The 24,442-nt window shown below is 42.1% G+C and overlaps 1 protein-coding gene across 7 annotated transcripts in view; it reads right to left on the bottom strand.

Annotated features, from left to right (window-relative positions):
• Positions 1 to 1,039: 1,039 nt before the first annotated feature.
• Positions 1,040 to 24,442, bottom strand: part of PPP2R3A (protein phosphatase 2 regulatory subunit B''alpha) — a 57,546-nt gene continuing 34,143 nt past the window's right edge. For all 7 annotated transcript variants that reach the window (XM_076341730.1, XM_076341732.1, XM_076341734.1 and 4 more), the window contains 10 exons: positions 22,054 to 22,156; positions 20,107 to 20,181; positions 14,634 to 14,720; positions 12,117 to 12,273; positions 9,942 to 9,990; positions 9,263 to 9,352; positions 8,086 to 8,261; positions 7,431 to 7,549; positions 5,630 to 5,736; positions 1,040 to 1,365 (listed from right to left, as the gene is read on the bottom strand). In XM_076341730.1, coding sequence (XP_076197845.1) covers positions 1,269 to 1,365; positions 5,630 to 5,736; positions 7,431 to 7,549; positions 8,086 to 8,261; positions 9,263 to 9,352; positions 9,942 to 9,990; positions 12,117 to 12,273; positions 14,634 to 14,720; positions 20,107 to 20,181; positions 22,054 to 22,156 — 1,060 coding nt within the window. In that variant the 3' untranslated portion in view covers positions 1,040 to 1,268. The remainder of the gene's footprint in view (positions 1,366 to 5,629; positions 5,737 to 7,430; positions 7,550 to 8,085; positions 8,262 to 9,262; positions 9,353 to 9,941; positions 9,991 to 12,116; positions 12,274 to 14,633; positions 14,721 to 20,106; positions 20,182 to 22,053; positions 22,157 to 24,442) is intronic.

Below are 24,442 nucleotides of genomic sequence, written 5' to 3' on the forward strand. Positions count from 1 at the left end.
AATATGACAGCTGAAACCTGTCCAAGTTGGAGAAGGTAAGTACCAGATCTATTTGTGTATCTACGATGGCTAAAATTGTGGACTGGTAAGAATCTGTTACAATCACCTCTGTGCTGAATCACAGACAGCTACTAAGCAAGGAGGAACAGCTCTAGCAGCAGAGCATGTGCTATTACTAGAGACACCTGTTGCGATTCTATGGGGAAAGTCAGTTTAATTTTACACTTAAAGCAAGAATTCATTAGTTACAGTGTTTCCTCTCTGAGACTGGGGCCTACTTCATGGGTGGAAAACAAATTTTTGGCAGTATTTCAGACTAATTCCTTTACCAGTTAAAGGATCCCTCTGGTAACAGAAGTTTAGCAAACTAGGTTAGGATTGGGTTTTTTCTTCATTATCTCAGCTTAGCCTCTTGGAGAAGGCTACAGGTTAGCAATACAATAGAAGGGAAGAACACAGGAAATGGGTAGAACTGGTGCACACAAGACACGGCAGTTTCAACACACCAGCTGAACAGCATATATGTCATCTTTGGTAAACACGCTAGAAAATACTTCTACAGAGACAAAACACTAGCCTGAGGAAGATTAACTTATGCACAGGAGAATATGTAGAAATGTTAACTATATATCAAATTCTTAGCAAAACATTACATTATGTGGTGCTTTAACTGTCCACAAATTCATACAAATAAAATATGTCCAGTATCAACTGTACGAGCTTGTGGTTTAAAGCGCAAAAGGGGACTTCACTCTCCCCATGTGCAGGCATGTTGCCTTGGTTTCCAGGACACTAAGCAAAAAAGAGAACTTCATTGTGACTTGCATTTTAAAAGATTTCTAGACATACATTTAAATTAAGTTAATTTGGCAGCTCTTTTGTCACTCCTGGTATAAAGTCAAGGGGACAGAATGGCACAGGACTGAACTGACTGAGAAACGACCACTGTAGATGTTGCATGCAGTTGTTACAATTAACCATTAGATGCTGGCATTTATTGCACATCTGGGGACGTAACAGAATTTATATATAAACGAAACAAGGTGCAATCACCATTTTTAATGAGCGTGCACGATAACACATTGTAAAAAGCCTTTTTATAGAAATTACCTTATTGCAATTACACAGGAGGAGAAAAAGGGTTCTCAAGTTACAGTGTACAAAATAAAGCACATTGCTCCAATGACGGATTTAAGAAAAAACCCTAAATGTCTTGGGACTGAATGCTATCCAGTTTGAAAGATACTGATTAAATGTCTTCCATTTCTCTACGCTGAGAGATCTGAGATAACTAGTTTGTCTGACTTGTCTCCAGTTTCAGGGGGAGATAAGACTTCATCTGTGTCATAGTCTTCTTCAAATGATCTGCAAAGATAAAAGGTATGTCTTTAAAAGCCATATTTTGGTGAGAGCACTTTCGGGTAAGTTATTTCAGTGGCTACTAAAGCAGCTGGCTAAAATACAGTAGCATGCAAGATGTTAACCTCGAGGAGGATATTTATAAGGCATTGAAAACAGTGCTGTAGTAATCAGTATTCTGACAGCTGACAGAACTGTGCTCCCATCCATCCTCATTTGTAAGTTCCAAAACAACTTTTCACTCATGTTCAGCATTATAAAATTTGAATCCAGTTTCAGTAACAATTGTCAGTAGCTCACAGTAGCCTTAATAGTTCAGTGCAGAAATGAAGTCATCCAGGCCCTAGAGGAGATTTGGCTTGCTCAGACTTGCTCAGAAACACCTGGTTTCCAAAGCGTCTTTGGCTTAGGATATGTTTTGACAGCCACAGAACAATTGTGGCCATGCTGTCATGTTCCTCTCTCACTTGGTTTGAAGTTTAATATCCAGGTGTTAGCATTTATGGCCTGGGGAGGTTTGGCTGTGAATTCTCAGCTCCAGCCAGTTGCACTATTCGGGCTGGTTGGGTTCTGTGCTCTGCAGCAGAGGATATCACTTCGGGGCTCTCAGCCCATTTCTATTCCTCAGAAATGACGTTTTTGAGATGTTCTCCCTTCAGTCTCAGCACACTACAGGTTAGTTTCTCAGGGCTCCCAAGAAATTCCAATTCTTCCTTTTGTTCTGAAAGCAATGCTGCTTATGAAGGAAATGTTGCAGCAGGTGTTCCAATGGCAAGTACAGGAATAGCTTTAGTTTGTTCAGTGATAAACTGTGCTGCAAAAAGGTTAACTCCTTTGATACCCCAGCACGGATGGTGCCAAGAAAGAATTGTCTACCACTTCTTGTGCTGTTTTTCCCTTCACTAACCCATATGCAGGCACAGTGAATCCTTGGGAGCCTGTCAGTATGTAAGTCCTGCTGTGGGGAGGATTCTGTGCTATAGTCTGGTGATCCCTATGTGAAGAAGAGACAAACAGCACAGAGATCTTCCTGGACAACATTTTCATCTTCTCTTCCATAAAGGAAAGCACCTGCTTAGTAATTCTGCCACCTTCTGGATCCTTGCATAAGTGGGAGAAGGGAAACAATGGTCTGGATCCTACACCAGTAACTGTTCTGATCATGCATGCAAGGATACCAGAAAGTACACAATATGCACACTTTCCTTAAGCAGTACGTGTCGGGAGTCTGCATGGCCCATGCACATTTCTGTTAGCCTTCTTCCCTTTTCTCCTCTAAGTGGAATGTGACTTTTTTCCTGTATTGTTTATCTACCTTGCACATTCACCAGCACTTGGAGCTCCATTATAATTTTTTTTCCGGTGCCTTTTGCTTCTGGACTAAACCACCTCATGCCTTCTTCAAAAGGGGCTTCCCATTGTCCTTTCCTATGTGAGTTACTTTTCCACTTCAGTCTTTTGCTCTTTAAGGCTCAACAGTGCCTGCCTTTCCCATCTTGGAAAAAATGCTTTCCACCTTCATGGCTAGGAAGCATCCAAGGGACAGCTTTTCCACAAGATTAGCACTAAAGATAATCACCTCCTCTCCTTCCAGGCCAGTTTCAAAACTTCACAGTCCCATAAATACACATATGGGCTCATGTAGATTAAACACCCATTCCTCAAGACTCAACCATGGCAACTCTAGCTTGTTCAGAGAAGACAAATTACTCAAGGAAATTCTTTGTCCTTCCTTCTGGCAAACACACACATTTTGTCACTGGGTGGTTCAGCGATATTCTTCTTCCCCCTTTCCCTTCCTTATGCTGCTGGGTTCATGAAAGTGAGCAACTGAGCCATCAGCCAACTTGAGGGAGACAAGAAAAATGGTCTAAACCTGCCTAAACCAACATCATCTGATCCTGTGTATTTGTCCCACCTATCCACCTCTGAGCAGGACTGCTCTGCATTGTGCCCTTGCTCCTTGTTGCTCAGGTGAAGGGGATGCCTTCTTATCAGCAGCTGATAAAAGATGGCCTCTTCCTCCTTATTTCCCCTCCTATGGAGAAAGATCTCTTTCCATGAAGGCAATTGTGGCTTCCATGTACATCAGCTGGCTGAAACTGGTTTCTGGAACAGTGAACAAAGCAGTGCCCGCTTCTGCCAGGCAGGCCAAAGCCTGGACTGCAAAAAAGGATTTCTGCAAAACCAATGCTTACAGCTGCATTAAGAGCTTGTGTTGGTCAGATTCAACTATTGGATCTGCCTTCTAACAACAATGTGTGTATGCATTCACCAGGAAACAGACTCTCTTCATTGAATCTCATACACAGATAGATGTATAAAGCAGAGCATGGCTGAGAAGTGTTCAGATCAGCTTAAGCTTCCAGTGAAACATGACGCTTCTTGAGCAAGACAACGCCTTTCTCTTATTTTTGGTCATTGTAGCTCTCAATAGAGTCACAGCATCCTTGAAGTCACTCTGAGTATCCACTATGTCTTGATGAGATTCCTCTTCCAGGAGCAGTGCGCTCTCATGGGCAAGCCTGCAGACAGCCAGACAGACACTTGACTGGTTTTAGAAACCTTCCATCCAGAGAAGCTATGGACAGGGCTAAGTCACAAATGTGGTACACACTTACTAATTCATCTGCGATAGCTGAATGATGGCTATTTTCAAATGTATTAATAAGACAAATACCAGATTTCAGATTCTGCCAGCTAACGTAGCCAAAAATCTTCCAGTCTCTCATAGAGCTCATAAATTGTCTTGGTTTTGTCCCCACTCCCTCTTTCTGTCATCCTCAAAGGACAGCAGAAATAATGTATGTGCAAAAACTCAATGCCTGTTTCTGGCAAATTTGTCTGGGCATCCAGCTCTTTGTTTTTCTTTTTGCCTTCCTTTTTTCCTTCGTGGTCTGTTGCTATGCTCCACAAATGAGATCTAATCCTGCTGCCATGACTACAGAGCTTTTCAGGGGCTCTTAAAAGCAAGCAGCAAGGTTGCTGACATGCTCTTTACAGGAAGACACAGAGCTGTTTCAGAGAGACTTCAAAAATCTGACATCACCTGCCACTTTTCCTCTGTTTTTGGTGAGTTTTGGGATTCATAGTCCTGCAAAACTTTTATGGCAGACTCCTATTTCTTTTCTGTGCTGAGGACACAGGTGTTGCAAAGCAGTTGCAGGGAATACAGCAGTTTTATCTTCCATCTTGTGTTACCTCATCTTCCATTGTGAAGGCCACAAAAAGGCAAGGCAGCTCAAAGGAGATGAGGGAAAAGCCCATAGCTGTTTGGATGCACATCACAGGGAGAGAGGGAAACATAGCTCTCAATAGCTTTGCAAATCTCTGTGGCTAATTAGTAGGTGCTACTGTTATCCCAAGCAATTTCCAGTGTGGGAAGTTTTGAAAATTATGCAATCTTCTCAGTACTCTTACTTTAATGGCTCTACAAATACTGTTCAAGAATGGATGAAATCCTGAATCATGCAAGATTAACAAGGGGTAAGCATTCTTTGGATGTTTGTTGTATTAACCTGGAGTCTTCCAGAGAAATAGTCTCAAGAAGGTACTAACACAGACACAAATCTAAAAGATAATTATACTGAGTCTCCATTAGGAGTCTCTGCAGGAAGCCCTTGCACACAGAGAGGTTCTGGAGCAACTGCTCTGCCTAAATTCATTGACTCTAAGGATAGCTGGAGTGTCTGTCCGTAATTTTATAGAAGGCTGCAAAAATGAGTGTAGGTATTGCAGAAACCAACAGTGTTTTAAAGAAAAAGTCTCAACAAACTTAGTAAACAAATGAAAATATTGAAACACAGCTTATGAAGAGCACAGACTAATAGGCATAAAGTTTGGCAGAAAGTAAAATTATTTGACTAAAGAAAGTCTCTGCTAGGTATAATAAATGTAACAGAGCTACAGCTTCTAATCTATGATAGTGTGACATAGTCAATGCATGGCCAAGACTAGCAAAAGTCATTCGATCTCTTTTTTTGTATGGTTGCCAAAAGAAAAAGGCTTTGTCCTTTTTCCCCAGCTATCTTCATTACTGCAGCATGTGTAGCTGATTCAAATGGCTGCCCACAAAGAAGCCCATTGTGACAAATACACCAATACTGCCTTTTGGAGCAACTGTTTCAGGCTTCACATGCTCCAGTGTTGAGTCCAAACCGTAAGTTCGCTAATCCACTACCTCTGTTAAAAGTGGCATCCACATGCTCCTACTAAACCTCAGCTGGAGCCAAATAGTGTGTCCCCAGGGCAGTGCAATGCCTATCCTTACCCTTCTTGTAACTGTTCGTTCCCAGATTCCTCAGCCACAAGAATCTCGTACTCTTCAGCGGCATATCTGTCCCAGTCAGAGGGTTCAGGGCTGTCATTTTCAATGTCCTAAAGAGATCAGACAGTCAAGCACATTATGTCCATACCTCTCTACAGCCGTTTACAATAGGTCTAAACATGTGAAACAGCAATTCTAGGAATAGTAAGCAACTGTATAGAAACAGCTAGTCAAAAATTGCCTTAACTGAAAGATTCACAATTATGTTAAACTATTTTAACATCTGCACATAAATGACTATGAAAAAATACATTCCTTAGTCTATAAAGCTCAGCGTGACCTGAGCTGCCAACAAACTGAGCCTGCTTCATTTCAGAAATGCTGAACATTATTAACTGCACATTTTCTTTGCTCTAGCTCAGCAAGCCCCGCATCTGTGCACTTTGTCACTGGTTAAAGAACTTAATGATTTAAAATCTTTAATTAAATGTTAATTATAACTGATCTTTTGAGGAACTCTTCATAGTTTGCTAAGTTTGGGCAAGTTTGAGGGAAGGTTACAGAATAATATCCTAATAAACATTTGGCCCTCTGCCATTTACTATAAGACAGAGAAAATAAGTTATCCCCCCTGGCCCCACTTGACTGCTCTTATGATGATCCAGTTTAAATAAATAAACAAAAAAAAGGTAGGGTGGTTCTGGACTGGGATACATTTAAGCCTTGAATCATGGAACCACAGAGTTCCTCTTACAAGTTATGTGGGAACAGCTGGGAGGGAACCAGAGTTGCTTTTGGCATGCCCACCACTTTACTGTACTTTGACCAGATAAGAGGCTTCTGGGAGATAGTCTTTAAGCTGTAGACACATCTGGTTTCACTGAATGTGCAGGGGGAGCCAGGGGTGAGGCACTTTACACCAACAGCTGACAAAACTCAAGTCTCTGAACATCCCACAGTTAGTGGTGAGCAACGACTGCAAAATACAAAAGCCACAATCTCCTCCTGTGTTTTCTCTGCTTTGGAAGAGAGGATGGTGAATGACAGCGCAGCCAGGCTGATAACCAGGCACAATCTGCAATATCCAAACCTTCTATCTAGTCTACCGCATGTGTGGCCTGATCACGGAGTTGGCATCTCATCTGCCTTGGCCCCTGCGTTGTAAAGAAGGTCTGTCTCTTTGGTTCTGTTTAGGCTATGGGAAAATTGCTAGTGCTGTTTTAAGGATCAGACCCCAACCCGGATGTTTAATAAATCTTCACATGTAGCCTACTTATTTATGACTGCAGCTGTGCAGGAGACAGGAAGAGACAAATGGGATCTCAAGTTTAGAATCTCACAGCTCCTTTCTAAACTGAGCGAACCAGGTTCCCTTCTAGTGCAGCTGAGCCCCCCTCTTTCAGCCTGCTGAATCAGCGCAACTCAGCAGGCTCCAGTCATTCTCTCTAGAATCACACACTGCACTGCCAGCGCTGGTGTAGTAGGATCAGTGATGGCAACCGCATCATAGAATAGCAGTATAATTTGTGTTGGAAGAGACCCAGGAGATCTTTAGTCCCAGCCACTGCTCAAATCAGGGTTTGCTATCAGGTCAGATCATGGGGCTCAAAGCTTTGTCCAGTCACATCTTGAAAACTTCCAAGAATAGAAGCTGCACAACCTCTCTGGGCAACCTGTTCCAGCGTTTGACCACCCTATTTGTGAAAAAGGTTTTCTTATATTCAGTTGGATTTTCCCTACGTCCAGTTGCATTCCAAAGACGGGTTTGAGAAGGCCTGGATTTAGAAATAAAGGTGACTTATACCTTTTGCACTGCAAAGGGATCCCTCTGTTCATTGTCCAGATATTTCTCTAAATTAAAGAAGGTGTTGTAGAATACATGAGCCATTCTGCACCTCTTCAGGTCTCGCAGGGTTACTCTTCCTGCAGAAAAAAACCCCACAGTATTGTGCTGAGTTCTTAGTGAGAGGCTGGACCTGTTCCTTGTCAGTCTTATCAAAGTTCTAATTATAACACCAGTATGCTACAATATTACAAAATTTCTTCCCAAGTCAGTCAAGGATTTTAACATTATTCAATAAATGGGTACGTTTATTAGGCTTAAATCTCACAAACATATGGAGATCTTTCACATTCATATAAAATATGAAAGAATGTGAATGGGGATGGTCCAGTTTCATAATCTAGACTGTCAGCACATCCCACAGCTGGAATATAAAAGACTTGTTGCTCCAGTTCCAGCAAGTTAATTCACAAGGTCTCTTGTTCTAGTATTTCAAACCTCCTGATGCATAACATTATGGCACAATAGCCGCTGTTCAGACTTTTACCTTGTGCAGTAATTTCAGCCCTGTGATTCTAACACAAGGCTCTACCTATAGATGGGTTTCACAGTGACATTACTTTCTCAATCCACCATAGATCAAAAAGGATGGAAACTCCTCTTAAGCAGAACTTACCTTCCCTCTCTGGCTTAACGAGATCAAGCATCTGACACAGCAAGTCATGAAATGGCAGTGGTTCTATGCCCATCACTTCCATCCTCTCACACTGCTCCTCATAAAAGTACTCCAGTTCATACATGGAGAGCACTCCATCCCCATCCAGGTCCATGCACCGAAACCAGTACTCAATGCTAGGAAAAAGAGACAGGACTAGTGAAAGCGCAAGACTGCACTAGGAAATCCAAACAGCACAGATTGCAGCAATGCACATTCCCCTTCCCCCATCCTCTAATGCTCTTCTGCCCAAAGGCTGGCATAAAAGCAGGGATGAAAATACCCTTTGGGAAGAATCAGGGCACAGGCTAGCACTCAAGAGCGCCTCCTGTTAGTCTCCTAGGTGGCTTGTGAGCACAGCCATGCTCATGACCTCTTTCACCTGGTAGCTGTAACAAGTGTCCACTGTGCTGCAGCTCAACTGGCTCACACAGGTTAGAGTGTCCCTGTCTGATTCAGCAGCCAAAGTTGGCCAAATACAACCAACTCTGAACCCAGGACACTGGCTGTCCCTGAGGGACCCTGGTGAATGATGAGGCAGGCATGGTATGCACTTATTTCCTCTACTCCTTTATACAGAAGGCAATGCTTTCAGGCAGTTACACTCTACATCATCCCTTCACCTCTGGATAGTCCAACCCTGGATTTATGAATTATTCTTCTCATTTTTACTGATAAGGTTCCCTGTCCTAATAATTGCATGCAGATCTAGTTCAGCTCTGCACAATAGCCTCCCACTGGCTGTACAAACCAGACACACAGGCAGGTTTTACAAAGTGACACAGTGAAGTTTCCCTACAAACCCTTCTTAGGCACTTGTTATGTGCATGAAGGGAACATGCCTATCTGCTGCAAACATCTCATAGGTTTACCCCCAGAGCCAGTACATGGCATGGGGTAACTAAAGGCATTGATGACTACCAAGACATTTAACATTACAAGAAAACTCTGCTTCTACACAATTTCTCCTCAAGAAAGGCAAATGATTTGACCAAACATTGACAGTAAGTTGCTTTCCTCCTAATAATCACTGGAATGCAAGCTGCCGTCTCTTGTAGAAAAGCGGTAGTCACAGAAGTTTCTATCATCTTATCTGCTCATCTCAATACTTCCACTAAGACACAGAAAACAGTCAGACCTTGTAGCACTCCTTTTGTCTTCCTCCGAAATCAGGAGCCACACAAAATCGGCGTAACTCATGCGGCCTTCCTTTTGAACTTCATTGCCTCTGGAAGACACATGAGAAAAAAAAACAAACCCAAAAACAAACCACCAGGCTCCTAAATACTCAGAATGTTATCAAATGTTTTTCAAAAGCCCCAAATAATTGGTGAAAGAAAATGGGGCATCATCACCCATTTAGCCTGTACTCCCTGCACTCCCCAGCACCACTCCCTGTGCCCTTCCCCACAGGCACAGCATTTGCTGCCTTGCTGTCACTGCAGCGCTGAGACTCATCTACCACATTCCCTCCCACAACAAGTGCTGGGCTGTTTTATTTTTTGGAGACTTTAAAGCAGAGTTCTCCAGCTACCCCTGTGCCACTGTGGGGCATAAACACATAGTGCTTGCATGTTCCCTCCAGCTATGCCCAGCTTGTTCTACAATGAGGTCCACAGGTGGTCATCCTATGGGCTTTTTTAATTTGTTTTCTTAAGATACCCAGAAGTCTCACTCCATTCTCAGGCAGCTCTAACTGGAGCACCATGTTGGAAACCAATCTGATCAGTGGGGATTTTTGAGGGTATCTTGCATTTCTAATCAGCCTGACAAAAATTCCCTTCACTTCTATCCCCAACCAGTACACTATTCCTCACCTCACCACAGCGCCGCTGAATATTCGCTCAATAATCCTGTTTGATAAAGCTGGAAACAAAGAAAACACAGGGGAAATGAAGCTACAGGTCACAGGAATAACTACAATCAGTTGTTTATGCTGAATCCACACAAAGCAATTTCCCATTGCTAAAAGAATGCTGTATCTACATTGCCTGTCTAACCACTTTACTGGTCTCTGTTCAGCAGCATTTTGTAAAAAACAAAGATGGTTCTCCCAGCGTGTCTGCCTTTATATCCTCCCAAACACCACACTTCCCCACAAATATGGCAACTGTGTGTTATCTGGATTCTTGGACATGGGCAGTGTTACTCCTACTTTGCTGCAGTAGGATTTGTCACATAAGCAAATCCTGCTGATAGAAGGAGACTATTTCAGTATGTATTGCAAAATAAGTTCAGTTATCAAGCAGAAATCACACATCAAATCCCTACAAAACACTTCTTAGCAGAGCACAAGCTGTGGCAATCCTGCTGCAGGGAAGGACAATGAAAAACAAGCATCATTTTAGGTGAGTGGGAGGGCTTTGCCAGCCAGGAAACGTGTGGGATAGATTGTTATGGCAGAGACACACCAGCCAAGCAGTAAGTACCAGTCTTGAGTAGGATTTGCACACTGACCTCACCCTCCAAGCCTGCTGACACACTTCCTTTAGATCCCCACCTTAGCTCCTTCTACATGTTCTCCATCACTTCTGTAGTCCTGGCACACTTCGAACACAGCAGCCAGGCAGACCCAACCTGCACCACCCCTCAAATCCCCCTGGCACAGTGCTGACAGGCTGCTGTACCGCTGCACTGACAGCTTCTCCCCTTCACCCTGCCCACAGCACCCCTTCTATCTTTAGCTCCCCAGCACCCACTGCTCTCAAGCCTCCTGTGCAACAAATACTACATCCCCACACTTCAGCCTCCCAGCAGGGACCAAGTCCCCCATATCACCTACCCCAAGTCAGGCACTCCTCCATCCTCACCCCACCCAGCCCCATCATCAACGCTCCTGACCCCTGTGACTACCACACACCCAGAACCCCCATGGCCTTCCCATAAATGCCTGCACTCAGAACACATGGGCCACCACACCACTCTGACACATACCTACAGCATTGTCATTCTCACACTCCCTTCCTTCTTCCTTACTTCAGTCCACTAGGATCTGGGCTCCTATGAAATGTTGTCCCCATCTCCAGAGCTCCAGCAATGCCTGACAACTTGTCACACCTCCAGATCCCTGTAGCCCTACACACTACAACACCTTACCACATACTTCACCTTTCCTGCCACCTCCAGTCACACGTTGTGTCCAAACATCCCATTTCCCCAAATCTGATTCTCTGTCCCAGACCTACTTTCCCCAAAAGTGGAGCAACCACACGGAAGAATCCAAGAAGGCTTTGTCTCCAGGATTAAACATGCTGGTCAATAGCTCAAGCTCTTGTCCAAGACTTTACATCATGAGTCCTAACAGGTAAGCACACGGGCATATCATGCTCTCAGAACATGGATAATCCTAAAAACAGCTGACCTGAGTGCCTCCATCTAGCACAATGCATACAAAACAAGTGCCTTTGGATTTTTTAGCCCTTTGTGGATTTGTATTCCATTAACTTATCCGTGGCCCTTGAACCTTTCAAAATATAGCATCTGCTCAACTTGTGGAAAGGATTGCCACACTGAACTCAAGTGATACTCTCCAGAGTGCATCTGCAAACTGAGTGCATCTGCAAACTGAAATTCACCAAGTTTCACTGGACTCTAGAATTTCTCTCACACATAACGAGATTGCACTTCAGCAATCTTTGAAGTTCACATGGGCTTGTCCTTCTTGTCCCTACTTCCAAGTTCCTGCAAAACCCTTAGTAAATAATAAGCAAGTTTCAAGACATTATTTTAGCTTGTCCTTCTGGCAGTGACCCACGCATCAACAGAAGCTCCCTCTCTAGCTACTCATGCAGAAAATAGCGTGTACTGCATTTCTCTGTCTAAGCCCCTACAACTGGCTCTGTAAATCAGCATTTGTGTAAGAGATGGATGACTCCATTTAAACTCTTTTGAGGCATCAAATTAACCAAATTAAAGCTAGGCTTTACTCTTTAGTGGGAACATTCTATTTTCAGCAATCCCCTTCGTCCCACCACAGCTTGCAGGCAGCATACCTTGATCACTGTACCTAGACAGATCCTTCTGGCTGATGTAAAGATCATGGTCAGTGTCCAGCTCCCAGAATTTACAGTATATAACATAGAAGTGCTCATAGGAGAAATAATCTGTGATCTGATTTATGTCATCCTCTTCTTCCAAGAGAGCAAGAGTCTGAAAGAGTACAAATAAAGTGGGAAGTTAAACCTAGACAAAGAGGCAGTTCAGCAGCTGAAGTCCTCCAACCTCTTTGGAAGTTGGGTGAACGCAGCTCTGAGAGCTAATCCAAAATGCAGCCTTTCCCCCCTATAGGAGATTTTGTTGCTGCATTCCTTAACAGGCACTTATAGAGCATCTGGCTTGGCTATCCTGGTTAGCATATGTATGCACAGTATTTCTGCCCCTCCTGTGAACAATTTGTGCTAATTTTCAGCTATAGTGAAGAGTGAGGCAGAGAAACAAGAACACAACTGCTGTCTCAGCTGGGATCCATTGTTTGTGAAACATTTCTGCCCTGCACCAGAGACTCTTAGAGCCATTTATAACAGCAAGTCCACAGTTCTCCACAGGAACTGAGATATATCTTTACACATCACACAAACTTGCCTGGCTCCCGAAGGGCAAAATCAAGTCTTGCTCCAGACTCATGCCTGGACTGGGGAAGGAGGGATGGATCCCAAGCAGATCAAACCAATCACACCGATTTTCCTGGGCTGTCGCTGACAGGAATTAGTCTGGTTTAACTGGGAGGCTTAGACAGATTTCCAACCATGACACCTGTTAACATGTCTTGCTGGAAAACATTTAGTGACAATGTCCTTGTTTCACTCCCATTTCACACCTACCTCTGTCCTTCCCTACACTCCACCTTCCCACCGACAGGAGGGTATTGCATGTTTACCAGTGCCACCTCCCTGCCTGCCTTTCTCCTAGTGCTGAGGCCACGGGACACCAGACAGCCTTTTCAGTCTAAGAAATTATGGCTGCAGGAATGTGAAAAGGCTAACAGACTCAAGTGAGCTATAGGTCTGTCCTCCCCTGCCCTCACAGCCTCTCAGAAGAGAGGAGGTGAAATGCAGCCTAGGAGCTCCCAGGGAGTTGCGTCTCTAAGCAGGCAGGCTTAATGGCTGTTCTATCCATAACCATAAAAACAGATGCTGTGCTATATGTAGGCACTGAGTTCAATGTCACCTTTCAGTCATCTCCACATCCAAGGAACCCAGCTGAGTCTCAACAAAACTCTCACATCCTGCTATCCACCAGGTTCAGTAAAGTTTCAGGCAGGGACAACATGATAGCACTGCCAGACCTGCACTATTCTGACTTGCTGACACTCAAGTCTAAAAACCTTGGATCAATCACTCACTAGCCTCTTCAGATTCTTCGTGGGGCTCTCCATTTCTTTGCAGATGTTAATCAGTTGGGGAGGTTTTTCAATATCTAATTTTTTTCTTTTATAGCTCATGCCAAAATATGCCATTTACACACGCAGCAAAGAGCTGCCCAAGCGAAACTATGGTCCCAGAGCTGAACTTCCCTGCTGCAGGAGATGAAAGGCAGAGTAGATATGCAAGGAGAGAAAGGGGAAGAGTGTATAATGGGAGAAAATGAGTGAATAAAGATGCAGGATAAGTTGAGAGGATTTGTTTATAACAGAGGTTAGGGAGGAACTGGGGTGAGACAATCCAAGGGAGCACTGATTTTTTTCATTAGCTGATGTGATCAGTGGGGCAGAAGACGTCTGAAAGGAGGAGGAGCGCAAATTCACGCTTGAGGCTTTTGAGGAAGACAACACACTAAATCTAGAAGGGAGAACAGGATGCAGTAGGGAAGTCTCACTGCTTTAGCTGAGTCCTTAACCTTTCAGCCTAAAGACTTTCTGGCTTTTTAGGTTGGGCTGGAGTTGAGCAGCCTTAGACAGTTTTAACCTGGTGCTCTTTTGGGCAAAATATACAGAGAACAGAGATCCAAATCCTGAAACCTCTGCCCAACATAAGGATACATCACAGGGATTGTAACAAGAACTAAGCTTCATTCATCAACCTTTCTGAAGAAGTCTACTGCAGAAGTGGAAATCAGCTCCTGAGATGCATGGTCTTGCAATTGCACAGCACAACATGCCTGACCAACTGTCAGTGGGCTGACTGCCGGTTGGGAGTCAGGAAATTGGCTGTCCTACCCACCACATATTGTAGGCAATCCAGCAGCTATTCTTGGCTGCTCAATGAGTCACTTAACAGAGGTGCACTGCTGCATCTTGCTTCCCTTCCTCTTTGGCTGTATCAGGAGCCAAGAGCCAATATGCCTGATGTAGCTTCAGAGAAGGTGCACAGTTGCCCCTTGACCTTCTGTCAGTGCACTCTTGACTACTCCAGTCCCTGGTCTTCTCATGTCAACTCAGACACAACTCCTGACACTGAGCATTTGGCCTACCTCACTACAACCCAGGTACAGCTCCCTCACTATACAGTGTACAGCTATAGGAACAAAGGTATGATGCATTCTATATCTTGTTCAGGCAGAAACCAACATACTTGCAAGAAGTTGCTCTTCCTCAGCTCTGTTAGAGTGATCTTCCCAGACCAGGATCGATTGACTGTGTAGAATATTCTCTGTATAACCTGCAACACATGAACAGTGCTCTTGAAATCAACTCCTGAAATATACCAGTCTGGGAATTTAAATGCAGTAACTTTATTTTGTTTATTCACTCATTCTAAGGGGACTCCTTTTTGAAAACTGTTTTGTGATCTTTTTTGTAGATATTACTATCCTTAATTCACTATGCAGTCTGAAAGTAACATTTGTTTCTGAAACAGTATTACCCATTTCCACTCTGCAAGTACTTTCACTGCTCTTAATTCACATCTTTGAGCATGCAGATGCATTATTTATGTCAGGGAATATGTTCAAAGTGCTGACGAATCATTTTCAAACTGAGTTTTTCAGGTTTCAGGCACTGTAGCTTGCATGGATCTCCACTGAAATAGTGTTCTGCACCAGAAAAAAAAAATCAGGACTTTTGAAGAGGAAACAGGACATGTAAATGAAATCCACAATTGATGCCTGACCTATTGTGTGTACAACAATGCTTATCCTCTTGGTGGCTGCACTGAAAGCAAGCAATAGAGATTATGTCTACATTTATCTTAGGGAGGTGTTAATCTCATTTGTCTCCTTTACTGATCTGCCTCTGGTGAAAGTAAGTAAAAAGCATGGGGGGGAACCCACAGACTTCTGAGAACCCAAGAGAGACTGTTCACAGTATGAGACTGAGTACACTCCCAAGTACCGAAAAAAAGCAAGCTGAACTCTTCCTAGTCTGCTCCTTGTTAGCTTGTCAAATATCATCACAAAGTGGGGAAAATGTGAATGTGTGATCAAGCACATGCAAGAATAAACTTAACAGGGGAAACAACAACAAATAAACATCTTCAACAAGAGAAATTAGAAATATAATTAATCTGACTATCAGCACTGAAATCTATGGAATATAATTCTTGTCGACCAAATCTAATACAAACAAACCTTTGATGTCTCTGACACCATATTGACATATTATCCTAGAATTTTGGTAAACCTTAATAGTGCATGCTATTCCAACATGAAAATTAACTTTACACAACAATATGGACATTATAGGGATTAACCTGGTTAACAAATTAAATGGGATGGGTTTGTTTCTTAGCTAGAACTAGCTTCAAGTGGGCAATCACCATTTAAGGGCCGTGCTTTGACTCAGTCACACAAGCCCTGGTTCTTAGTCCAGAACAGATATGGAACCAAGTATGAGTTGTTGCTAACAGTCTGCTTTGGGATACACAGATTAGTGAGACAGTAAAAGCTGATCTGCACAAGTAATTTTGAGAGCAACAAGAATGATTTGAGGACTCAAAATGTATCCTGAAAAGAGAGAACTAATATATTCAATTTAGCTGAACATGACACCTATTAGTAGCTATCCTGGCCCTTAAAAGCATACACGGGGAGACATGGGACAGCAGGACGACTTTTTGTCTCTCATGAAATACGTAACTAGAAGCTGAACTCAGCCTAATTCAGACTGATAAGAATGCACTTCTTTTACACTGCCATTGATTAACCACTGGGACAACTCCCAGAGAAACACTGCAGCCTCTTTATCACTCCAGACTTCAAAGATGGATGTCCTTCTAAAGCTGGGTGTCAATTCAATTAAAAACAAACCAAAAAAATCTATCCTAACTATAGCAATCACTGAGCAATGTTCTATGGCCTGTGTAATGCAAGAGGTCAGACTAGGTAATCACAATGATCTCTTCTGGTCTTAAGCACAATGAAAACGCTGTATGTTTGTTTCTTCTTTAATGCCTCTGGCAGCCGCTGCCATTCTGGATTCTATTTTTGGACTCTGTTTGGCCTCTGCTTCCAGATTGCACAACAGCCGAGAGACTGAAGTGGGTCTCACCTCATACATAACCCATTATCACACCTGACAACTCTGTAGCAATTCTTAAAGATACAGGGTTTTCACACCATTCCAAGGACTCAAAAATAACAGTCCCAAGAATAAGAAAAAGGACCCCTAACCAGCAATCTTTTTCTTTTCCTCTGCCTGCAAGGTAATAAAAGACAACAAAATATCCCCCTGTTTGTGACATATAAGAAACTGTTCCTCTATCAGACCATATTGATAAAGATGTTTATCAATTGAATGCCTCTAAGGCATTCAGAGGCAAAATGGGATCTCTTTTACCATGTTCAGTCACTCATGCAAGCTTTATTATTCAAATAATGGTCCAGTTTCAATGGATAGTATCTAGTGTATATATCAGCATAAAGTGTCAATACTTCTCTCTTTCTTTTCTAGGCTGTGAAAACCAAGCTGTCAAAAAAAGCATTTGGGAAACATTCTCGAACATAATTACACAGCCTGAGATGATCTGCAGCATTCAAGCCACACTTGTCAGTTATGCTTTATTGAAAGCCATAACTGGCTTCGTTTTTCCCAGCATGGAAGATTATTTATTCTGAATTCAGTACATAAGCCTTTGGAAGGGGGAGCCCCTTCCTATTTGCCCATTATCCTCATGTAATCTACCTCCAGGACCCAAGCCATTGATGGGTCAGTTCTAGACCTTTCCCCAAACTTCACACAGAAGAACAAAAGCAATACCATTTCTGGAAAAAATCACAAAGCTTTATTAAACCCTGTAGGCCATCCTCCCCTTACACATTCGCATTGGTAATACTGCATAAGCTGAAGCATCTTTCAACAAGCAATATGTTTTGCCAAGTCGTTTTTAGTTGACTCAGCTTTTCAACAACAGTATGCAGTGCTAACTCTCAGCCTTGTTTGAAAATTCTGGGAGAAGTCACATTTTAAAGCTTTTACAATAAATGCTACGTGATATTCAGCATCGTCTTCACCAGCTTCAGGAGTTGTTCTCTGTTGAAAGAAACACAGGTAGTTTAGTATACTGGCAATACAACAGCTCACAGATACTGATACAGATTAAATTACAGCCTATTGTATCCAAAAGGCATCTCTAAAAGGTGCAGAGGTAGGCAAAAAAAATTGAAACATGCATACACATCTTACCCATACTAGACTGTTAGCTTACTCTCCAGGTGATTTCAACCAAGTGATGCTGTATCCAGCAATGAACCCAAAAGCCAGTGTCTCCTTACAGCCTTCATCTGTAACACAAAAATAAAATGTAATTCTTGCACTTGCAGCAAATACAGCATTCTGTCACTGTAAGTAGGTATAAGGCACTCTACCTTGAAGGGATCAAAAGGATCCAAGTAGTCTCAAATTCCAAGGACAAAGCTGTTTCCTTCATTACATCCTGGTGGAAATACTGAATTTTGTAACATTAAAGAGAGAGAAGTACCAAACTGTCTGTGAAAGGAGATGTGAGAAGTAGGAACTCCTGGTATCAGAGAGGAGAGCCACTGCTGCAGTGGGCCAAGTACTGCCACTCCAGATGGGAATAACCTGACCCAACAGACTGTCTGTCTCCCGAGGTCTTGACTCTGCTCCAACTCAGTGATCTGGCCAAGGCTGAACACACTGAGCTCAGAAGGAATCTGTCTGTCGGCACAGACACCCAGAACAGCACTGTCCTGCCAGCGTGAGGAGTCTGTGAAGGACATCACAGCTTTGTAAGATTCGCCACTACACACCATTCGCCTCAACCACAAGCACCAGTTTCCTGGCTGCCTGGGAGCAAGCCTAGGAAGCCACCTCTGTCAGAGTATTGTGAGTAAGGGTGCCTAAAGGCTCAGACTGAAGTAGGAAAGCACAATGGAGGCACAGCAGAATCAAGAAACACTGAGGAGCTTCACGTACTCATGAAGGGTCCAGTTCTGTGACTGCTTTATGGTGGTCACACAGGACCTCGCCCAGGCACAAGGGAAGTTGTGGAAAAGGAGAGAGGAAGGAAAAGGTGTTGCCCTTTTTAGTAGCAGCCTGCACTTCAGTTATCTTGAAGTGGAACCTCAGCTTCACACAGCTGGTCTCTCTCAGACCAAAACTTGCATTGCACCCTGATGAGGTCCAGGAAGCGCAGCAACTGCTGCTTTGGGACACCAAGGGTGATCATTTGGGGGACCACTCTACAAAGACATTTGTTTCTTGCCTTTATTCCCTCCTTTAGACCCTGAAAAATACAGGAACAGCATGTGACTTGAGACGAGGAACCTGGAAAGGCAGATGCACAGAACTGCCTTTATCACCACCCAACAGCCAGCATCTGGACAACCACACATTGCATCTTGACCCGCTCACCAGCAAAGAACAACTGGTTGATATTGCAGTCAGAAACCGATGCTAGCGTGACCTTAAATCTTTCAGCTCTCACACCTCCATGTACTTTAAACACCAAACACCAGGGTACATGTGCCACAGGCACCTTCCACACTCACCCATTCATGTGTCTCCATAATTCCCTAGCCATTGTTATACCTATACTGGCCAGTTACTATGATTAATGTATTTTGTCTTGCTCCATGGGGACTAAAATATGTTGATAATACACTGATGTTCACTGTCATGTTCAAATGCATCTAAACATTTAAAACTGATTCTTGTTATACATTTTCATAAAACATTAGTGTGACAGTTCAGGGTTTGCCCAGAGCAACAGTGTCTTTCTGCCATCTGTTCCTTACAGGAAAGGAACAAGCCTGTGTCTGCCAGTAATCTCCCAGCTGCCAGCATGTGGTGCAGCTGGCCCCCATGCAGACCCTGGCAAGCAAACAGGAGAAACTTTAAGCCCTTGAGCCCTGTTGGGATACAGCTCCCATCAGGTCTGTCATTATTTGAATTTGTTACTGCTGCAGAGATAAAACATCCTAACATTTATACCTTTTACCCAGATTCATACCCAACATGAGACAAGCTAAAGGCTTAAAAAAAGTACAAACTTATTCAGGTAAAGCACCAGTCTAACTGCTGACTGCAAAGTTAGAACAAAGCTACAGAACAAAACTCAACAACAAACAGTAGTCACAAAAGCTCAGAGACTCAGAAAGACTAGATAGGCTTTCTGGCAAGAGCGAGAGGCAGGAAAGTTGGACGGTAGGCCCCTGTGCGCAATGGATGCTTTGTACCACGGAACAATCAGAGATTCTCCATGCCTAAGTGACAGAAATCTTCAAACATACAGCCTTCCACGTCTCAGCAGCCCAGCAGCATTAGGGGTAACTTAGCAGCTCTCAAAGACCAAAGGAGGATCTCTCATTTTGCTTCATCAGGATTAAAGGCTAAAAAAGTTGTTTTTGTAGATTTGCTTAAGACCAGAAAGAATCATTATTAACCTCTTGAATAACCTCTGGTACACACAGGCAGATTCATTTTTCCTTTGGAAGTAGTTCTTAAAATAATTCATTACCAGTAATATTAAAAACACTTATTTTTTTAAATAACTGAATAACTGAAGGATTTGCTGATGGGAACAGTGACAAATCACAAAGGGAGGGTTGATACAGCAGTATCACAGGAGATCAAAGGAGCCAGCCTACCGTCGTAATATACCGGGAATGGAACTCAGGAGCATCCTTCAGGAACGTCAGGCCAGGATGCGTTTCCACCACATCCTGCAAGATAAGACCAAATAAAATGAAATAGATTTTCTTCTCCTTTTAATGCTTAGAAGTTACTGGGTTTACAAACCAATACTTTTGCTTACTTTTGAAACTGTATTTGCAGCATTAACAATAAAACTGAAATGACATCTTTTTATCTATAAAGTGAACCTTCTAGAAGTATAAGTAGAATACATTTTCTGGGCAATACGCACCTGTTGGGCCATTTTGATTTACTTAAGGACAGAAAAACAAAGGAAGAGAGTTAGTGAGTAGATGACAACTCGTTTTCATTGAATGAGACAAAAAAATTAGTTAGTTGACCATGCAACTATCTCCTCTCCAAGGTCTCTTTTTTCCTCCATTCATTGAAGATATTAACATTTGTTAGAGCTAGGTGTCAAGAAATAAATATTCCTTGAAAGGTTGAGAAAGTTGCCTTTTATGTCCTCCACAACAATGAAAGATCTTGTGAGCCTCAGAATGCATACAGATATGATCAGTGTTTTTCAAAAAATTTACTTGAACTACCTGTGGAGATGCCTCTTTCTCAGGATCAGCTTTTTGTAAGTCAACACTGGCTCATGATGCCAAACCTGCCAAGAAATGCATGACCAAAAATGTGGAGAAACTGCTCGGATCCTGAATGAATCAGTTCAGATCCTGTATGAATCAATGTCTGTGTAATTTCTACATGTCTGACTCCTCTACCCTTTAAAAAAGTGCTCAAAGTTTTGCTTTGTCTATGCCATAACATGGCAAAGGGATAGACCAGACACAGTGCCCTTAGGGGTGTGATATGACCAAATTTTGGCCAGTCTAACTTGATGTCTAATATGACGGTGTAATATGGTGTAATATCGCTAGTCTTTGGTTGACTGACAAACAAGATTCTACACGCCTTTGATTGCACCAGTAGCTAAAAAGCACAGCTGCAATCAATCAGGAAAGGCAGTGTGCCCAGTGGAGAAAAGATGAAAAGGAACATGAGAAAATTTACCCATCACAGTCTCAGTTTTGTTTGAGACACAGAAACATCCAGTACAGACACAAAATCTTTCCCCAAAGGAGCATCTCCACAGAGGTTTTGCATAGAGGGCAACACAGTGTGAAAAATCTAGGGATACGTGGAAAAGCTCAGCAAAATTATCAGCAGATGATCAGAGGAGCAGATGGAGCTGATTTATAGAGAAACTATAAAGAAACCCTAAACCTACCCAGAGCCTGCCTAAATGGTCACAAATAATTAAAGAATGATACTTTGCTTTGTTAAAAATATCACATGTGAATAAAAGGAAAAGAAAGTAATGAAACCAGGATGCATAGAGTTAGCCTGAATATTAGGAAAAAAATAAGTCAGCAGTGAGACTTGTGCACTAGCAGGTTTAGAGGCATATACAAAACAATTGGAACTGCAAAATTTTTTTCAAAGATTTCCACGTGATGTTGTATCTAGTAGTCTTGCTAGACAAATTCAATTATAATTGTCTTGTCAAGCAACTTTTACAACTTTTCTAATAAGCTTTTATGTTGTGCTTGAGTATCAACAGTGCCGTGCATTTTTCCCAATAACCACCTAGAGAGATGGGGCAAATTTCAGGCTGGTTATCAGGCACTGATAAACACGAATCCAGACAAGACTAAATAAAGCTTCGACAATCCTCAGCGACTTTAGCAAGATATGTAGCTGGTTGGCACTTATGCAAAATAGTCCACTTAAAATGCTTATTTCTATTTCACTCCAAAATAAACCCCACCCAGGTGCTTTTCAAACAAAAGGTCTGCATGTCCTTGGTAAACACTTGAAGACATGAAAGTAAAGAAGTTACAAAATAAACATAGTTCTCTCTCCCCATGCATTTACTGCTGAGCTGTTGCAGGTACCTGAAGCAGCGGGATGAAGTCCTCCTGTTCTAGGTAGTCACAGCTAGGCTTTGCTAAAAGATACGTGAATCTGGATGCATCATCATGGCAGTTACATAGGATTCTACAAGAGAGATGAAGAGTTACTCCAACCACTTTGTACCTCACAGGACAATCACGAACTACAGATGGATTATGAAGTGCCTTATCACATGTTACACAATACATCTACACTGTGAATTGTGCAAAATTGACCTCAGACTACCAGCACCCATTTTCTTCAATATCTTTCAGCAGCACCACAGTACTACCACCCAGTGGAGCTTTTTTCATGTTAACATTGCTATGGTAAACAAGGTTTCTTACTGAAGACTGTTCTTACTTTGATTCCACAGCATCTTAGTCAGTAACATGACTTTTCAAAATGCTGCATGCTCACTGATTTAATTTGAAGTTAATAGGATCAACCTAACGGGATGCCATAACAGACATGCTCTCCAATTTAATCCTTAACCGTATTTCAGTATTTGAGTATATTGCCAAACTACAAAGACTAAATTTTCAACCAGAAAAATCACTCCCCAGAAAGGAAAAAAGAGCATCCCTTGTTAATTATGGCACAGCTGGCTGCTGTGCACTGAAGTCACGGAGAACAGCCTAATGAAAGAATTAGTAGGACTGAGTATTTAGAGAAGCATGTAAACTCATTCCTTAGGTTGACAGTTTGCATCTATGACACTGATTCTCATCTCTGCTTTCGTCTAATACAAAATACTACACTGGTCAAAGGTATCACAATTACTTAATTCACTCCGAACAGAAATACTCATGAAAATGGAAACTCCATGACATTTATCAAATCACTACTGAATACCTGTAACAGAAGAGAACATTTGGATATATCAAACACTAAGTTGTTCATATAGTATAAGGGAAACAACAAATTACTCTGAAAATTACCTTGCATTCTTCAATAACTGTGAAAATACAAATGCACTGTTAATTATTTACTATGAGTGATTATTCACCCCCCTCCTCTCCTGAAAGCGTATGAACTTATTTTGAAACATAGTACTGAAACACCTGTAGTTTTCCTGCAGAGATCACACTGTAACTGGCTTGCTGCTAATTCTGGCCTCATCACTCTTTAAAAAAAACGGTTTTTTAAAATAAGCCTTCCATGAAAAAAAAAGAAAGAAAAAAAAAGAAGAAAAAAAAAATTTAGTGGCTGACAAGCAATCCTGTTAGCTGCACATTCATATCATGCTAACTGTCAATTAACAGATACATTCTAAATCAGCTGTAGAAGAGAGGTGCTAATGTTTTAGCTTTTTAAAAAAATTATCAGGCACATAAAGATGAATCCCAAAGCCATGTTTTAGCAGCAAAATAAAAGATCTGATTTTCAGAAGTATTCTATACCCAGCAGTTCCTATTGACTGCAAATGAGATCAGTGAGCATGCAGCATTTTGAAAAGCCAGGTCAGCTACTAAGATGCTTGAAAATAGGCTTCAGCAATTAAAGATAACTGTTTTAAAATTATGGCTGTGTTCAGATAGCTGTAGTCTAACTTTACCAGGAACACTACATTTATGTCTATCATGTTTCCATAAAAAAAATTTGCAACTGTCAGAGGGGAAGAGGAGGGAAAAAAAAATCTTTCTAACAGAGCAATTAAAGTGAGAAAAGCATACAAAACTTGGCTTGGAAATGGTGTGGTTAAAAGGATACTGAAGAGGGGCATGACCACACTCTGCAAATATCTGAAGGATGTGAAAGTCAGGAGTGAAAGTATGTGGTATCATACATGAGGGATTAATTAGGAGTAATTGGAGGAACCTAAGGAAGGAAAAAATGTTGTCTGTGTCAGGAAAAACTTACTGATCACAGTCACCCCTAACATTTTTGCTATTTTGCCAGGGTAACTAGAAGCTGTTTTGACAATATCATCGCAGGAAATACTTCGGGAACTCAGGGTTAAAGGCTACTTTAAGAATCTGAAGAGCAACCATTAAGTCAAAAATTAAAACTCTCTCTGGATATGAGATGGTGACGTTGTTCAGGTGTTTCACAAAGTAGACTAAAGCCTGAATCGCTGGAAGGAAAAATATTAGACAAGAGAGCAAGTCTGTTCCATCTCACACCTCTGACTCCGAGCACGATATATCCAGAGCTCTCAATTTCAAAAAGAAGCCTTGACAATGGTATGTGGAAGTGACTGTCAAACCCCACAGATTTATTATACTGTGTGCTTAAGGTAATAACTATTAAAGCTCCCAGAGTATCCACTTGTATGATGTTTCTTTACATTCCTTCTTCCTGTCCTATAACATGCCTCCTCTCCCCATTCCCAAATGGCACTCACTTAGTGCACTAGTGTAGCAGCAATAAGGCCTCAGATAAATATAT

The sequence above is a fragment of the Aptenodytes patagonicus genome, chromosome 6, assembly GCF_965638725.1.
Source record: "Aptenodytes patagonicus chromosome 6, bAptPat1.pri.cur, whole genome shotgun sequence".
Classification (NCBI taxonomy): Eukaryota; Metazoa; Chordata; class Aves; order Sphenisciformes; family Spheniscidae; genus Aptenodytes; species Aptenodytes patagonicus.